Here is an 18,788-nt window from a genome sequence, read left to right as displayed (position 1 = left end):
CTACACCTCTAATAAGAGATAAGATAATAAGATAAGATATCCCTTTATTTGTCCCGCAATGGGGAAATTACAGTCAGAATTCAGAAAGCAAAACGCTGGGTAGGGAGAGGGGGGAAAAAACCCCCGCTCGAACTATCCTCTTCTGAGGATAATTTAAGTCCAGGATAAAAAAAGACCCTAGCACATAAATAAGCATATGACAGTTACAACAAGTCACAAGACATAACATGTAATAAGGGGGAGGATGAATGGGAAGGGGAGGTGGGGAGGAGGGGGGTGACCGCGACGCGGCAGTCCTGACCAGCTGAGCGGACAACACGAGCGCTCTGCAGATCGAACCACGTCACGGGGGAAAAAGAATCGGAGCGATGAAGACGGTGATAATAAGGATGTGTATGCGCGTGTGGTTGTCCAGTTGTGGATGTGTATGCGTGTACAGGTCATAGCTGCTTCGTCGAGGTCTGCTCATGAAGACAGTCCCGGCTTATCAGTCCATGGCCGAGAAGGAGGGGGGTGATGGTGGGGGCCCTAGATTCCATGCATACTTCCATCCAGGGGAAAGGGCCAGATAGCGTTGTTTGTTTTGGAGGGACGGCCGCCAACAATTTCAGACATTGTCATATCTTATGTCATATCTTTCTATTTTTTTCAATAATATACTGTGATCTATTGTGTCAAAAGCTTTTTTTAGATCTAGGAAAATCCCAACAGTAAATTCTTTGTTGTCTATATTAGTGGCTATTGCTTCCACAAACTCCATAACTGCCATTGAGGTGGTCCGTTTTTCCCTGAAGCCATATTGATTCTCACTGAACAGCGCATGCTTTTGTATAAAGCTATCAAGTCTGCGAGAAAATTGTTTTTCTAATATTTTTGAAAATTGTGGTAGTAGTGATATTGGTCTATAATTTGTAAACAGATGTCCTTCTCCACTTTTATAGATTGGAATAACTTTAGCAATTTTAATTTTTGATGGAAAGATACCAGCTTTGAATGACAGGTTGCATATGTGCGTGAAAGGTCGCACTACATATTCTATAATCTGCTTTATTATTGTCATATCAATATTAAAGCAATCAGTTGACTTTTTATTTTTAAAAGTTTTTATAAACTTTTAAAACTACAATCTATGTATTGTACGGTAGTGCTTTTGGATTCTGTTGGAGTCTGTTGGATTGTAAATTAATTTAACCACCATCAAATGAACCACTTCCTGTTTGCTGCATTATCAAACCATATTCTTGTGTTGTTGTAAATATGATCCATGTCTAGCATTTTAAATTCCTTGTGTAGGAAGGCACAGTATAAATAAAATGATTTATTACTGCGGTTTTATTTGATTTTATTGAATTGTTAAGGTGCACTACACGATAATTAGCAACGGCACAAAATGCCCATGTACAATTAAAATATAATTTACTTTAATTACAACGAGAAAGGTTGAACTGTCAAATAGCATCAGGACAGAAGATGCATTATTTTAATTAGTAATATACTACCCAGTATTCAAAAAGCTGCAAAAATTATATGCTTTGTAGTTTACAGCGATTCTTAACAATAGAAAAAAAATCTGATTGGTGCTCTGTGTCCGATCAGGCTGTATTCATGACTGGTGCCACCTTAAATAAAAAGGTAGGTAAGTTTAACTCCTCCCAGACCGCCCTGAAACCGAACTTTGAACGAACAATAGGGCTGCACGAACAACTGAAAGAGTCTCGAGGTAGCAAAACGCGTTAAAATTGCTGTTCAAAATGAGACAAAGAACTCATAAAAAGGAAGTGTCGACCTCCGCGCAGACAACAGCCCAAATTCAGCGGAAGCACGAAAATGAGTAAGTTAGCATGTTAGTTTAATGTTTTTGGAGTCAGTCTGGATATCACATACTTCACTGTAGGACTTAATAAAAGCATTCATTGTGCAATGTCATATCTAATAAAGCACCTACATCGCCAGTACTGTAATTGTACGATAGAATTCGAAATAACACTTTTACTATGATGACAGTTCTGGATTTACGAGCCATCCAGCCAACCGGCTAAATAGATAGATTGAGAGCATTCGTACAGAAGTTGGTACTAAATCTGGACAAATTATTCGATTTTTGGGAGGCTGGTGGAATAATGACCTGCTCTGTGTTTCACTTGAGGGGTGTGAAGAAATCAGTCTTTCTCCTCAACGGGCTCTTATGTCATATTACATTGTTAACGGGGGGAGACAATGTGTTGTCCATTAACGGAAAACAGTCTGAAGAGCACCCTCTTTTGTGCTGTTGCCTCTAGCAAGGTCAAGGCGATTACAGTAAGAGTCTTGACATCCCATCACATCATTCAACTCATTAACTTTATTATGGATTATTGCTACTGCAAACAGAATAGATATGTTTTCAACACATTATACATCTGCAGTATGGAGGATAAGATAGGATAGGATACATGTAAGCTTATGTTACATTATTAATTATTTTCATTTTATATTTGAGCATTATATTCTTTTGTGTTACAGTTACATAAGTTATATTCCGTTTAATAATTGCTGAAACAAGCTTATGTTGATATTGTCTGATTGGCTGAAGGAAACCAGGAAGTGTTTGTGTTACCGGAAGAAGGTGTGTTCTCGTTCGTTCGTTTGGAGGTACAGACGTTGGAAAAAAAAAAAGCTGCCTTCAAAGGATTCCATCTCTCCTTTTGCCCATTCTTAAAGTAGAGCTATCCACTACAAAACTACGAACCCCTAAACTTACATACATATTGTGGATCTTTTTCACACACACGGACGCGTCCGGAGCCTGTCAGTTGAAAGGCTGACACCTATAATTGCCCTAATATACACGTTTCTGGACTGTGGGAGGTTGGTGGAGTACGTGCAGAGAACCCTCATAGGCACACGTAAATGAATACCAAAGTGAAAGTCATATAAACATTTGCATTTAACCGTGAAGACAAAAGCACCGCCTGGAGAAATTTAGTCACTCAAGTATTCTCTCTGCTGTCTTTGGCTAGGTCCCGGTGGATGAAACGTTGTTTATTTGCACTGTTTGTCATCCTTCTTTTGGCTCCCTTCACCCTGATCATGTCACGGGAATTATTCCAACACCTTGTTTACAAGCACAGAAGTAAGTGAATTCCCAATACGAATATAAATCCTTTATTTGCTTATAAAAAATATTCTTGTCTTCTGTTTGCAGTCAAGGTTCCATTCTTTGTTGACCTCAACCAACCTGTTGATTTTTCCCTAAATCACACCATCAACATGTACTTAACATCAGAAGAAGGGATTTCTCTTGGTGTATGGTGAGTTGAGTATCTAATTTTAAACAGATATTCAATTTTAATGAGTGACTTATCAGCTTTGCATTTTTTAAACTTGTTCCAGGCACACAGTGCCTGAGAGTCACTGGAGGGAGGCGCAAGGTAAAGACATGGCATGGTACCAAAGCACATTAAGTGATGGAAATCCAGTATTTATATATCTACATGGGAACACAGGCACACGGTATGCTATTCAATCTATTTATGTCCTGGTTAGAAAATATGGGAACATAACATCTGTCAACTAGCTCTTTCCCTCGAAATTATTAGCAATTTATTTCTTACAAATCGTTTCAACAGGGCAGCGACTCATCGGGTGGGAGTTGCAAAAGTGAGTGATTATACACACAAACCTATTAATTATTTCACAATGATATTAAGTCAGTCAAGCTCGTCCAATGTCAAGTAAGACTTAATTTGTTAACAGGTATTGAGTACACTTGGTTACCATGTGTTGGTGCCTGACTACAGAGGTCGGTGAAAATGAATCATTTATTTTCATTTCTTTTTCAGTCCGAATGATTGATAGCTACATAGAAATGAAAGCTTTGGCAGTAATAAATAGCACGCAGTTGAATATTTTTGTCAGCCTGCCATTCGCTTCAACTTTTGCTTTGCGTGATGGCCATCTAGTGGTGACACGGGGAAATTCCACCTAACCGTCTTCAGTGAACTACTGACAGGTTTTGGAGACTCAAGTGGTGAGCCAACTGAAGTTGGACTCACAACAGATGCCCTCCATGTGTACAACTGGGTCAAAGAACGCAGCGGAAGCAGCCTGGTCGTCTTCTGGGGACATTCTCTTGGCACTGGGTCAGTTGGATTAGCAACTATTTATAGTCAGCATTACAAACGCAAAGTACACACATACCATTTTTGGCTCACTGAAGGTGACCAACACAGCACACCACACACACAGTACAGTAATTACAGTATTTATTCAAAATCAAGACTGACCTGTGGGGGGCAGCATTGTGCTACAGTGCATTCAGCGGCTGCGAAGTCCAAAGAAAGAAAAATCGTTGAAGTTCTGTTTTGGATGTTAGACAAACCTGGTTAGTCAATGGAAGCTCATTAACATATTTTTAGTATCAAACATTCAAGTGTTGCTGTGGCAATACAAATATAATGTGTAGCAAGATGTGTCTATAGTTTGGTTTAGACTTTAGAGGCACCAACCACACTGTTTCAATTGTTTAACTTGTTTTTTATTTTTGTTTTATTTTCTTCTTTGTGCACCTCAATTAATTTTAAGTGATCGAGCTAAAACGTGTTATTTTTTTTGGTATCAGAAATTAAGCAAAAGATTGTGGGAAAAGTCAATGAGAAGTAATAGAAAGTACAGTTAAAAAGTGTAAAAAATTCTATAATGTGTGTCTTTGCAGAGTGTCCACGAACACTGCAGTCAAACTTGTAGAACAAGGTGGGTTCAGCCACACAAGCAAATACTAATTATGAAATCCAATTCAGTTTTACTGTGATTGCATCAGCAGGTATTGTTTTGGACGGCGTGATTCTCGAAGGCACCTTTAACATGCGTAATGAGAAACTACCATTTCATGTGTTTTCATGGGTAAGCTACGCTCACATGTGCCACTTATGTCACTTGATAGATTTATTTTAGGTTAAAAATAATGTTGATTTTGCTTTTATTTACATTTTTGTATCAGTATTACTGGAAGTTTCCTGGCTGGGGATATTTCTTTCCAGAGCCATGGGCTGAAAATAAAGTTGTCTTTCCCACTGAGGAAAAGTAAGTTTTAATTATTGGCAGTGCCTAATCTGTTCAAACATTAATTTACATTGTAATTTGTTCAAACTAATATTCACCTGCCTAACATGATTTTGTATTATTCTGCAGTGTAAAAAAAATGAAAAGCCCTCTACTTTTCCTGAATGCAGAAGACGATCCAATTGTTCTCATTCATTCTGCTCAGCAAGTATTACTATGATTATTTTGCTATTTACCAAATGTGACAGTATTATTAGTTATGTGTATATATGTTTGGCCTTTCTCGCCAGCTGTACAACGTAGCAGTGAGTGCTCAGAATGCAGAGCGAGTCAAGTTTGTGTCCTTTGAAGGGTCTTTAGGGTATCTACACAATGGATTGTACAAAGACCCCCGTCTGCCAGACATCATTAAGTGAGAGACCATTGATAATTTGACATACATGTATATATATATATATATATATATATATATATATATATATATATATATATATATAGTGTGTGTGTGTATATGTATAGAGTGAAGTAAATATTTGGCTACATACCTGTATATGTTAAGGAATAGCGTCTTAACAGTGTATCATTTTTCTCCACAGAAAGTTCGTGTTGACTTTGTGATGTGGGAAGACACCTTCAGTGGATATTCAGTGATGGTTGAAAGTATGATTTGCTTTATCTCAAGTGTAGCATGCCATTTATTATTTTGATTGTCTTATACATGTGATCAATGCAAACGCATTTGGGTAATTGCTCTAGGACATGTAATTAAGGGATGACAAAGCTCCAGAACGTACCCTGGTAATTCCTGAAAACAGTCTGGTGTTTATTTTTGTTTCAATTATAGAGATGTTATGAAAACTGATGAAACATTAAGTATTGATAGATAGTGATTCAGCATTAGCTTGCTGGCTGAAGAATAGAAAAATAACATCACCTAGAGGAAGTTCAGCTAGAAACACACTCCACTTTGACTCAACACACTCACTCTTTTTTCTCTCTCTCTGTCTGTCTCTCTCTCCCTCTCTCCTAGAAAAAAAGTTAGGGATATTTGGCTTTTGGCTGAAATCACGGGACGAGCCCAAAATGCATTCAAACCTTTGCAATGTGAACGTAATGTGACCTTCTCTCAGCTTTTCAATGCACATGTTAAAACTGTTAGATGTTTCAGTTCTTTTTGCACAAGTTGCTGTTCCCTGACGAGGATCTTCACGGCAAAATTCAGAACAAGCGTTTGATTTTTGAAGCGACTAATAAATGTCCTGGTTCGATGTAGAGTTTGTGTTTAAATGTCATTAGTTTATAAACCAAGCGACCCCGGAAACATACAGTTTCGCAATATGGTGAACGTTGTAATATAAATATTCAATATCCGGAACCTTGTTTTTCCGTGTCAACCTTAAAATACCAGTATTCAACCTTTCCCCGTATCCTGTTTGAACGTCAACGCATGTCTTCGTTGTCATATTTGCATAGGCATTCAGAAAGCTAAAAATCTCAACCCTGGGGAATGTACATATTCAAATCAAGTCCAGCTTTATTGTCAAATATGTGCAACATACAGCACAGATGAAATTACTTTCCTCTCTCAACCACAGTGCAAACATGCAGTATATTGAAACACACAGCTAAAATATTGCATTCACTTTGGCGTGCGCTTTTTATTTGTTTTTTACTGAAAAGCTAAATAAATGTTCAGTATACCTCATGTAGAGGGAGGCGGGTTCGGATGGTGTTTGCTTTATTACATCTTTCACGTCATTCAGTATCCTTTGTAAACGTAAAGGTCCGGTCTTTGACAAGGAAAAAAAAAGCTCCGGTCTTTGGCAGTCGGATGACGTGGCTGAAGGTTGCGGATGATGCGCAGCCACCGTTTCCTTATCCATCGTTTCATTCACCGCTACCCAGCATGATTGGATTAGCCGAGTCACGTGGTGCCCTTCGTCCAATCGAAAGTGTATCCGATGAGTAATCGCGAAACACCTACGCCATATGCGTAGAGGAGCGTCCAAAAATCGCCTCAGTCGGAACCAGGAAGAAGGTGGGATAGCCCTGCAAAGCTAACATCTTTCTGCACACTTTCACCGAAAAAGAATGGGATCATCCAGGTGGAGGGTGGCAGCTGCGGTGTTCCTCAGTCTACTCGGCTCCTTATTACCTGTCGAAGCAGATGAACATATACACACAGTAAGGCCGAATGAAAAAGGACTTCCTTTGAAATAATAGACGTTTGTACTGTGTTCAGCATGCTAACGTTATGCTTAGCTTGAAAGTGGAGCTGTACTCGTTTCGCAGAGAGGAGAGCCACTCGTGTTATTTCTCGTTACATATTGGGCTAGGGAAACGACAGCGAGCCCGACCATTAGCTAGCTAACCTGTCAGCGCTCGTCGGCCTAAGTACTTATGGCCAAACGTTTGCCTACTGGTTTGCCAGGACGGCTTCCTATCTCCTAAGCTATTTCGGAGCACCGACCGGCGGAAGCGGCGCTCAAGTTTGATGAGTCGCGTTATCAGGTCATGTCACAAAGTGTTTTTATACACCCCGTCGTAAAACTATCTACAGTACCGCATAGGCAGCCCGTAAGAGACCAAGTTGCTTTCTTCTGTGCTAAGGATATCTGAAAACACTAGTTGAGTGCCAGGCCTCACACTAGTCTCTCGAATTGACAGGGTTTTTTTTTGTGATTTTCAGTTGTCACGCGTATAGATTAAAATAACTGCTGAATTGGAATTTGCTGCTATTTAATCACGCGTTCGTCATGGCTACGATAAGTTTTCAAATGTTCGTGTTGTGTCAGTCCTTATATGTAAGTATGGATTCCTAGAATTTGGGTCAATGTCACTGATGTTCCTATAGCAATCGCCGTGACATAAAAACTACTAGTGTCATGAAATTCTGATGTCTTCCTGATTTGGGCTTGTGGCCCACACTGTGTTGCTAACCACTGTAATAAGTGGTTGAATCTGGGTTGGTGGTTTGTCATGAACCCCTCTCGGCCATGTGGCTAAACTGAATATAAATCTCCTAGCCACACTTCGGCCGTGTCCAAAATTCGCAGGCTACGTCCACAGAAGGCCGCGTTTCTTGGTGGCGTGACGTCAATTTCGGCGCGACTCGACCGCACGTGATTTTAACATTCTCGAAAAACAGTTCGTATGCTGAGTCCTTCAAGGCCTTCCAAGGCTACTCCCAATGCAGCCTTAGCGACCGCGTAAACCGTGGCAAATTCGGACAGGCATAATGTGAATTTGTGCACCATGCGCTCCAAATGCGGCCTTTGGACGACTCTGGAGCTTGTCTTTCAGGTTATAGGCACAGCTTGATAGCCCAACTGCACGTTGTTGTAGTTCAAATGAGCAACTTTATCATCAGTCAGGAAGCTGTTCCTTGGTTGTCAACTTGCCTGCGTTCAGCCCCGCCCCCAATGTCGGAGGATGAAAAAAGAGTTTTACAATAAATTTCAGCAATTCAGTATAGAGTTAATTGTTGTCAGTCTTATTATTTCTTTCCACATTTGTTTCTAAAATGTATTTAGTGATATAAAACACACCGAAAGGTGTTTAGCGTTTAAGAATTGTTAGTTTTTAAAGAGTTATTGGAGTATGAATATTATTCAACATTTTTTCAAACATTTAAACGTAATCATGACTACTTTTTATTGTATAGCACAGTCTTAATGTTTCGACTATGCATAACTCTACAATTGCTTACTATAATAAATAAAGGTATATTTTAGGGGGGGGGGGGATACCTATTTTTTATGAAATGTTAGGCCCAATCTGTTGCTGTATTTTGATGATGGCCGCTAGCGGTAATTGTAAAATCACAGTTTTTAGGTGGCCCTTGCTGTAAAAACCTAGAGAAGCACTGCCCTAGTTGAATGAGATATTTTTTGAAGTTATGTTACTATTATTAGACATACAGGCATATTTTATGATTCTGCAACATAATGTCTGTATGGACGTAATGATAAATTATTATTTGCCCCGTTAAATTTGATTATAATATAGTTTACTACTAAGTAAGTTATAGTTTATTACTGCCACAAACATCAATCAGTGTGGGATAACATTATGCGCATCAGGGCTGAGTGCACATGGGGGAAATGTGTGAAAACAACACATGAAATAAAATTAGAATGTGTAGAGAAAACGTACAAACGATTAATTGGTTATTTCTCAGAGTCACAGTCTCTTCATCTTGTTTCGCTTTTTTTCCTCGACATGGACTCGAGGGATTCCATTTTTTTTGTGCGTGAGTTTGAAGAAATGATGGGTTTTTTTGGTATTGAAACCAACAAAAATACTTGGGCGTTCTTTTATTCAGGGTTCAAGCTAAGGTGCTCGCTTGCAAACCCTCACATTTTATTTTTTATTAGAGGCTGAAACTGTGACTCATTTCTGGTTGAAGATTTAAATTTATGGTGCATAATGTTCATCCTATTATGTGTATAGTTGAATGTTGACAAGCTTAACATGTTCACATATTTTGTTGTTTACATATACTGTACTCGTACATGGTCTGCTTGCAGTAAGTTTCTGAAAGTGTGAGGGCTTTACCAATATCCATTTTTTACAAATGCATTACTGCATTTATATTATATTGTATTGAGCATAACATTACTCAATACAATATATATGAATCGAAAATATAAGATTTGTGGGGGTGAAATGGGGAAATCTCAGTCATCTTATGGTGATGTTGACACAAACTAAGTGTCCTTTTCCCTTTCAGTACACAGATAAAGAGGAGGTAGTATTATGGATGAACACAGTGGGGCCTTACCACAACCGACAGGAGACCTACAAGTATTTCTCTTTACCCTTCTGTGTTGGAACAAAGAAAACCATCAGTCATTATCATGAAACACTTGGAGAAGCGCTGCAGGGAGTGGAGCTGGAATTTAGCGGTCTTGATATCAAGTTCAAAGGTATGTAATTGTGCACCCAAAATGTAATATTTGAGCATTTCATCAGAGGGATCAGTTGCTTTTAAAATTCTGCAACTTGTCAGGCGCTAGCGCAGCCACAAACATTTATTTTGCTAGTCGACTAGTCACCAATTGTACGTGTGAGTAATCAACGAGTAATAGGGGTAAATAAATGGTGGCGTATCACACTAGCAACTATCTGCCCTATCATTATTTGACAGCTTGAATATTCTTCAACGTATGTGCAAATTAAAAATAAAAAACAGTTATGATGATTGTACATTCATTAATTTATCCAAAAAGCTTTGGTTGACTAATAAAAGGATTGCATTGATCTACCAAATCAAGGTACGGATTTGAAACAAAACAAAAAAATCCTTTATGATCAGTAGGAATGTATTATTATGAAACATTTAGTAGTTACAAACTGGGTTATGTGTGTGTTGCTGTTGAGGTGTTGTGGCAAATATTTCAAGTTCTGTTACATTGAGTGCTCCTGTTTCCGACTTGTGAACGCATCATTATGTTCGTGAGTGTGGGAACCAGATAGCAAGAGCAAGTTAGCGTGTGTAATGTTTTTGTCTCGACATCAATATGGCCGTACATACAGCAGCTGTGTTTTGTTTATTAATTAACAGGGTTCACTGACGAATGGCCCTATAGTCGATAGTAGATGCTACAATATGTGTAACCAAACATGACATTGTGTTATGGTACACGAAACTCGCGTTGTAATCTGCGTGTGCTTAGGATAGCCTCCAGACACGACCGTCCCAATGTGAGAAATGGTATATCAACTAAAACGTGCTTTGCCTTTCTTTCAAGGATGGTGGGGCATGATTTCCTTTCTTAGGAAACGTTTTAAGAAGCCATTGTGTATGTATTCTTATGAGAACATTAAGAAGCCTTATTTTAGGCTCAGACTCCTTGGCTCATTTTCAGAGAATATACACATTTTAAACCTTTTACATTAAGAATTTAGGGCGATTCGGTGGACAACTGGTTAGCACTTCGGCCTCACAGTGCAGAGGTGCAGGGTTCAATTCCGGTTCCGGCCTTCCTGTGTGGAGTTTGCTTGTTCTCCCTGTGCCTGCGTGGGTTTTCTCCGGGTGCTCCAGTTTCCTCCCACATTCCAAAAACATGCATGGCAGGTTGATTGGGCACTACAAATTGTCTCAAGGTGTGATTGTGAGCGCAAATGGTTGTTTGTCCATGTTTGCTTTGTGATTGGCTAGCAACTAGTTCAAGGTGTACCCTGCCTACTGCCCGAAGACAGCTGGGATAGGCTCCAGCATGCCCCGCAACTCGTGAGGATAAGCGCATTAGAAAATAGATGGATGAATAAAGGATTTAATTGATTCTCTCATAGTCCCGAACATTTTGCTAGAGGTGGGAGGAAGTCCGACATCAATGAAGTTCAGATGATTTATTGCATTTCAGACTTGATCATAGATTTCCACCAGACCCGTGTACATTGGCTTGCTGAAATACAAACATACGAACACTACACAAGCGTTAATGGGAGGATAGACATCAAGTTGGACAATTTTCTCATTATGACAGCTTCTCAAAGTGTAGATGTATGCCTTCACATTCACAGTTTTAATATGTCACTCAAAGCAATGCATTTTCTCTACCTCTGCAGATGAAGTCATGCAGACAACGTTTTGTGAAATTGATCTGGACAAAGCCAAACGGGATGCTTTTGTATATGCAATAAAGAATCACTACTGGTACCAAATGTACATTGATGACCTGCCCATTTGGGGTAAGTGACAATCAAAAAGATGAATTAGTGAATAGTTAGCTACACATCTGTTTTGTTATAATCTTTGCTGCCCTGTCTGTTGTCCTGTATGTCTGGATCAGCCTTTACGGTTAGCCTTTGTTGCAGAATGTTAGCATTTTAGTTTACAGACCTTTTGTGTGTTATAGTCTGTTATTTTTTCATTTAAAAAAAACAGCTTTTTTCCCATACATTTTAATTAACTAATGCTTTGGTTTACCTCTAATATTGGTGGGTGTGAAAAATCAATTTATTGCAATATTTTTTTTCAAAAAGTGAAACACGTATGTTATTAGTTCATCACACACATAGTGCCACACCTGGGGCTGCTGATGGAGAAAGACAAACTTAATATTATCATGTTTCAAAGTTTCATTTCAGTTTATACTTGATTGACCTCGAACGCTATGTTCTCACAACTTGTACACAAGGGAGCACACAGAAAAAAGGGCCAACTTGAGCTGAATAAAGCCAAGGCTTCATGAACTGATAATATAGACAGGAAGGTTCAACTTCGGGAGGGCAGCATGTCCACGGTGGGCTGGGCTGGAAAGCGCGACATGCAAATAAGGAGGAATATTTTTCTGATATGTTACTTGTATTTTGCATATGCTGTGAATAAAAAGTGGTCAGCGGGGGTGCAAAGGTGGGGTTTCGATCTGAGAGTCTCAACACGACCTGTGCTGCCTTCGGGGAACTTCGCTCCCTTTGCTGATCAGCAAAAGACAATCCGTTCCTGAGTTGAATCGAGTCTTTTAATTCAAAGTTCAAGATGTTCAGGTGAATTCCCTGACAGCTGCTCAAACAAAAGCGCAGTATAAATATAATAATTATAATTCAATGGGTGGAGTGTTGTGTATCTACTGTCAGCGTAGCAAAAATAAATGAATTTGGACTTTGAACTCCCTCGGCCAATGTGCGTCTTTTACATTCAAATACGACGATAAATCATTCACATGTGAAAAAGGGCAAATTGTCGGATCCGCTTTTTGACCTCACCGTGCAGGAAGGCAAAACTTTCTGAAAAGAGTTGGTGTATCCGGCCAGGGAGAGAGATAATTATATTCCCATTTTGGCCACCACTGTTGGCAGGGAAATGGCATCAAGCCTGGCCACAAATATCAAAAGTCTGAATTGCAGGGGGTCACCCAAAAAGTGATTGTAATGTCCATATGCCCCTCTTGATTTTGCATGTCTCTCGATATGGTACCTCAACAATTCAGTATGATATGGATGGGTAAATACTGATAGCTATGAATATTATATAGGATTTCTACAGTATGTTTGAGCCATTTGGCCTTTTCTATAGTAAACAATACATTTATTGTTGGTCATTTAAAACTGTGCCTTCATCGAATGCGTGGTATGACAAGTCAGTGCAGCCTCAGTTGCATAGTTGTGGGCAAGTGTTCAACTCAGCTCGTTTACACTCATCACTTTTGATGAATTGCCTTGTCAAACGCAACCAGTAAGGCACAAAAACAATTGTGTCGTGCTCGACTGCTCAGTTAGAAGATAAGTCTTTTAAATGCGTCACATTTTCTAACCTGTTGCTCATTAAGATCATCGACGATGTTTAGCGAGATCTAAGTTACACCGTAACAGGATTTGCAGACCCAGTTTATATAGCATCTTTCAGGTTGCCTTAGCTGCCATCCGTGGAAGAAAAATGTTGGGGGTGAGCTCTCTCAGCCAGTAGCAGTCAGATGAAAATTGTTTGGCCCTGATTTCTGATAAAACATCTGTAGACAGTATTTGTGGTGAACAGTACAGTTAAAAAAAATGTCATTAGGCGGGGTTTCCCACAAAGGAAAAGTTTGGAATAAATATGAACAGGAGGATTTGTGAAGGTAGATTTTTTTTTCAACTGATTCATCAAATCAAAGATGTTTGACAGTTTAATGAATTATTAAAATAATTGTTGGTGAGCTTTGCTAAAATTGAAAAATGTGTAGCAAATCCATATGTATCTGAATCTGTATCGGCCGATCTCACTTATGGATGAGAATCAGCAGCATAAAACCTGATCGGAACACCCTTTGTATAAACTCCTACCAATCGGAATACCAAAACATAACAGCAGTCAATGTTCTCGTACACAGGTAAATCAGTGGGATTGTGTCTGGCAAATGCTGGAATAGTGTCTCTTGGCAAATAGCCAGTGTCACAAATGCTCTTAATATTGCATGTACCATGTTTGATGAAGTAATACTCTAACAATGTGCTTGTGTACATCCGCTGGTCTGTTTCTGATATAAACGTCAACCCTTATTCATTTTTGTCCAGGGATTGTTGGAGAGGCAGATGAAAATGGAGAAGATCACTACCTTTGGACGTACAAGAAACTCGAGATTGGCTTTAACGGCAACAGAATTGTTGATGTAAATCTTACAAGTGAAGGCAAAGTTCGACTCGTGCCCAACACAAGGATTGCAATGTCTTACTCTGTGAGTACTGGATGGGCTATTCGAATTTCCTTTGGTATAATTAATAATGATGGCTGTGCCTGCAATGTCAGTCTTGTAAATGTGATTTTGTTGTAAACAAATGTTATAAACTATGCATTTGAGTGTCCCTAAATGCATATACAGGTGAAATGGAAGAAGTCGGATGTGAAGTTTGAGGACAGATTTGACAAGTACCTCGACCCATCCTTCTTCCAGCACAGGGTGAGTGAGTCCATTGTCTGCTTTAGATCATGTCACACGAACAAGCATATAACTGCCATGACGTGAGTGTGTGTCTGAACTCTCTCATGGTAAAAACTGAGACATGATGGCAAAATTTATCTCAGGGCACATGAATAGATTTTCTTTTTTAATCCACATGCAAAATTATCCACAATGACAAGCAAGCAGTTTGCGTACAATGTCAACATGCTTTCGCAGATGTTTCATTTCGTTTCAGTGTTTAAGAATATTCTCTCAGGTGAAGTGTTCTCAAAAGGGTATCGGGGGATCTTGCAAGCAATATTTTATTAAGTTCTTTTACACACAGCTTTGAATTTTGAACCTCTTAACCTGTGGTATTCACTCACTCATTTCTAGATACATTGGTTCTCTATTTTTAACTCCTTCATGATGGTGATCTTCTTGGTGGGCCTGGTGTCCATGATTTTGATGAGAACTCTCCGAAAGGATTATGCCAGATACAGCAAAGAGGAGGAAATGGATGACATGGTTAGATCACTAATGGTTATTGAGTGACAACCTGCACTTTCAAATGAGCTTATACCATGCTGCGGCTTTCCCAATAGGACCGAGACTTGGGAGATGAATACGGTTGGAAGCAGGTGCATGGGGATGTATTCCGGCCCTCAAGCCATCCACTGATTTTCTCCTCACTCATTGGTTCTGGCTGCCAGATCTTCTCTGTATCTCTAATTGTCATAATCGTAGCAATGGTCGAGGATCTGTATACAGAGTAAGTCAGAAAGTACAGTTCCATGCAAGGAATCATGGACTTAACAGACGTGGACCCCCCCCCCCCCCCCCCCTTTACAGGAGAGGATCGATGCTGAGCACAGCCATTTTTGTCTATGCGGCCACCTCCCCTGTTAATGGCTATTTTGGTGGAAGCTTATACGCTAAACAAGGAGGTAATGATATTTGACAATCGACCGTTGTATTTGCATGTCATCATACTGGATTTAAATTTTCTTGTTTGATTTCTTGACAAATACAGGAAGAAGATGGATCAAGCAAATGTTCATCGGGGCCTTTATGATCCCAGCAATGGTTTGCGGAACTGCTTTCTTCATCAACTTCATCGCAATCTACTATCATGCCTCCAGAGCAATCCCATTTGGCACCATGGTGGGTTTAGACAAACATGTACACCACATCATATGAGAAAGCTTGCCCAGTTCAATAATTAGCAGTTTTGAGGTGAACCTGCATGGCACTAATATTGTGAGGCAGATGGATTGGTATATAATACTGTGGAGTCTCGATTTTTCTGATTCTGTTCCAAAAAGTGACACTAAAACGAATTGTATGGAAACTGAATCAGTTTCCATTTGGTAACAATGTACATGTAAGGGAACAATCTCTGTTACTGTTGTATCAGTGGTGGTGGTGTTTGTCATGCCACCTTTGGCGATAAGAAAATTGCCTCTGCCCATTTGCAGGTGGCTGTTTGTTGCATCTGCTTCTTCGTCATTCTGCCACTAAACCTGGTGGGAACAATTTTGGGGAGGAATCTTTCAGGGCAGCCTAACTTCCCATGCAGGGTGAACGCTGTGCCGAGGCCAATCCCTGAAAAGAAATGGTAGGTGTGCTTTGAGCACCGTTCTCTCTGGGGCCAAACAAGGGTCGTCTGCATTTGCTCAGTGACATGCTCTTAATGTTTACAACCACCCACTAAAGCCGTCTGTGGGGTATTTTGTGCCGTTAGGTTCATGGAGCCAGCTGTCATCGTTTGTCTCGGTGGAATCCTTCCTTTCGGTTCCATTTTCATTGAAATGTAAGTCGACATCCTGAGAGGGGTGGTTATATTTTAGGCTCATTTTTTATGACACAAGTTGACTTTTCTTCCCTCATCAGGTATTTTATCTTCACATCTTTCTGGGCCTATAAAATCTACTACGTCTACGGCTTCATGATGCTGGTCCTGGTTATCCTTTGCATTGTGACGGTGTGTGTCACCATCGTGTGCACGTACTTCCTGCTCAATGCCGAGGACTACAGATGGTGAACATCTTTGTCTTGTCTCAGACTGTAATTTTGGAAGAAATTAAATTATAACGGAACATGACATTTCTCCTTTCCAGGCAGTGGACAAGCTTCCTGTCTGCTGCATCCACTGCAGTTTATGTTTACATGTACTCTTTTTATTACTATTTCTTCAAAACAAAGTGAGTTTGAGTCTGGGTGATTATTATTGTATATTTTTTTTGTACAAAACAATTGCACAAACTGAACGCTTTCTTCTCTGGCCTATTTCAGGATGTACGGGCTGTTCCAGACATCCTTCTACTTTGGTTACATGGCTGTGTTCAGCACTGCTCTTGGAATCATGTGTGGTCAGTCCTGCCTGTTGTTCTTCAAAACCAAATTATCAAATACAAATGATAAGACGTTTTTAATAAAGACATGGTCATGACCAGAGCACCACACAAAATAATGGACTATATGCTGAAATAAATATTGTCTGAACGTTTTACTTTTCATTCGTACAAACAAGTCACACAACCCTGACTTCAGCGTTGACACTAGTGTTAACATAAGTTCCCATTTGGTAAAATATCCATCCCTCCAATTTCATCAGCGCTTGTCCTCATTCGGGTCATGGGTGAGCTGGAGCCTGTCCCAGCTACCTTTTGGGCAAAAGTTGTCTCATTGTCAATCATCACATTTTTAAAAATCGAAGTAATTGACAGATCTATATATTTTGAAGCCTTTAGACTGCGTTATACATTATTTTTCAGGGAAGAATGCTGCATTCTGAATAGTGCCTTCAGGGAGGATATTGTGGACACATTGCATTTTTTTTATAACCAGCATTTTGTTAGGAATAGGCAGGCAGCATCATAAAATCCCAATAACTTGGACTGAACCTTAGTGTGTGTGTGTGCGTGCGTGTGTGTGTGTGTGTTTGCAGGTGCAGTCGGATACATGGGAACAAGTGCCTTTGTGAGGAAGATATACACAAATGTGAAAATAGACTAAAGCAGCACAGCAAGATGGATCATGGTCATGGAGTCACCTGCGTGTATCCTGGAAGACGGCCGGCAGACAACATCCTGTAGTAGTTTTCTTTCTTGCAAAGAGATTGTGAGAATCTCACTTTGTACAATGTAGTTCTCCATTTTCTGAATGATTTTCAACGCTGCAACATGAAGTGATCAGATCTGTTTTTATCAGTTGCTTTCATACAAATATCGGGGGCAAATGTTTAAGGCTTACGTGGCTTCTCTTCCAAACCAGTCCCACCTGAGACCAGACTACATACATGTTTATGGATGGAATAGTGCAGCTCTCTTCAGTGAAGAGGCCTTAGTATATTGAAAGCCTTTATTTGTTCTAATGTGTCAGAATAACAGAGTTGGCTCTGTGCCCACATTCTGACTTGATTTCTATTTTGTACCATTAGTGCATAGTTGAAGTACTTTGTTCCCATTTATTTCCACTGCTGTCACTTGAGTCATCCCCCCATTTTGGCGGCTCTAATTTGCCTGTTACGGTCCCTGTCCATCCAGTGGCAATGTTCGAGTCCTGCTGTAGTTGACTGTGGAATTGAGAATGAGGGTCAGATCAGCCGTTGGGGGACAGTAACAGACTTTTAAATGGCTGTGATGCTTTCCCCTAGGTTTAGTCTTGTTTAATGTTTGGCTTTGAATTACGTCTACATGTAAAGATAATATATGTATGAGGGGAGTGTATATAACCTTAATGTACCTTTAGATGTAGATCCCAAATGTATTTTCGTTGTACAGATTTACAATAGGGTGTTTTTTTATGAATCGGCGAAAAACAAAAATTATGTTGGGGTGGGGGCTGGTGACGCTGCTTCATCTTGCCTGAAATTGCATGAGGATTTCACCATACCAGATAACTCAAATTGTTTCACCGTTATGATCAGCTTCACAATGAAATGCATTGTGGAAGCAGGCTGGTACACTTAGGCTCACTTAATTTCCTATTATTTAAAGCTTTAAAAAAGGCTCGGCATCTCGTAAGCCATTTCCCTTGCACACCCTTTTTGTTGCCTAACACGACACGTTCTGTGTGAATGTCCAAAGGAATGAGCTTTCTTATCACATAACTACAGACAACGCACACTTCGATGTCTTCATAACCACACGGAGTGCTTCAGTCTTTCAAAGTCTTTATTTACCCCCTACATATTGTGTATGTATATACAGTATGTTCCCTACTTGTACTGCCTTCTCAGTTCGTTATTCCCCACTGAAGTTGATTTTGGCACCATGTTGTGTACCAATGTCTGATGAGACATTTTCATCCTGCATATTGTAAAAAGAGGAAATAAACACGTTTATGTACAGGGGTCGCAATCTTAAGCCTGCTATCTTG

The 18,788-nt window shown here is 39.8% G+C and overlaps 2 protein-coding genes across 5 annotated transcripts; both read left to right on the top strand.

The window, feature by feature from the left end:
* Nucleotides 1-1,655: 1,655 nt before the first annotated feature.
* On the top strand, nt 1,656-6,314 carry LOC147199408 (lysophosphatidylserine lipase ABHD12). Of its 4 annotated transcripts, XM_086121410.1 has the most exons (14): nt 1,656-1,831; nt 3,000-3,112; nt 3,185-3,290; nt 3,373-3,492; nt 3,609-3,639; nt 3,736-3,781; nt 3,992-4,121; nt 4,694-4,731; nt 4,799-4,881; nt 4,979-5,061; nt 5,170-5,248; nt 5,331-5,452; nt 5,637-5,700; nt 6,071-6,314. In XM_086121410.1, the coding sequence occupies exons 1-13, from the start codon at nt 1,752-1,754 to the stop codon at nt 5,656-5,658; spliced, it is 1,053 nt and encodes a 350-aa protein (XP_085977536.1). In that variant the 5' UTR covers nt 1,656-1,751; the 3' UTR covers nt 5,659-5,700; nt 6,071-6,314. The 4 variants fall into 4 exon arrangements, with proteins under 4 accessions (XP_085977536.1, XP_085977537.1, XP_085977535.1 ...); XM_086121411.1 differs by having other exon boundaries at nt 1,657-1,831; nt 4,802-4,881; nt 5,637-6,314; XM_086121409.1 differs by having other exon boundaries at nt 1,657-1,831; nt 5,637-6,314.
* Nucleotides 6,315-7,036: 722 nt separating this feature from the next.
* Nucleotides 7,037-18,762, top strand: tm9sf3 (transmembrane 9 superfamily member 3). The gene is made up of 15 exons (XM_086121408.1): nt 7,037-7,224; nt 9,773-9,968; nt 11,614-11,736; nt 14,041-14,201; nt 14,346-14,423; nt 14,802-14,933; nt 15,011-15,177; nt 15,258-15,352; nt 15,439-15,569; nt 15,884-16,023; nt 16,150-16,218; nt 16,299-16,445; nt 16,526-16,609; nt 16,701-16,777; nt 17,356-18,762. The coding sequence occupies exons 1-15, from the start codon at nt 7,132-7,134 to the stop codon at nt 17,421-17,423; spliced, it is 1,761 nt and encodes a 586-aa protein (XP_085977534.1). The 5' UTR covers nt 7,037-7,131; the 3' UTR covers nt 17,424-18,762.
* Nucleotides 18,763-18,788: the final 26 nt, after the last annotated feature.

Source organism: Hippocampus guttulatus, chromosome 10 (assembly GCF_054856545.1).
Source record: "Hippocampus guttulatus isolate MCC_2025c chromosome 10, RoL_Hgut_1.0, whole genome shotgun sequence".
NCBI classification, from domain to species: domain Eukaryota; kingdom Metazoa; phylum Chordata; class Actinopteri; order Syngnathiformes; family Syngnathidae; genus Hippocampus; species Hippocampus guttulatus.
Note: the sequence above shows the minus strand (reverse complement) of the source record. Positions and strands in the feature narration are given on the sequence as shown.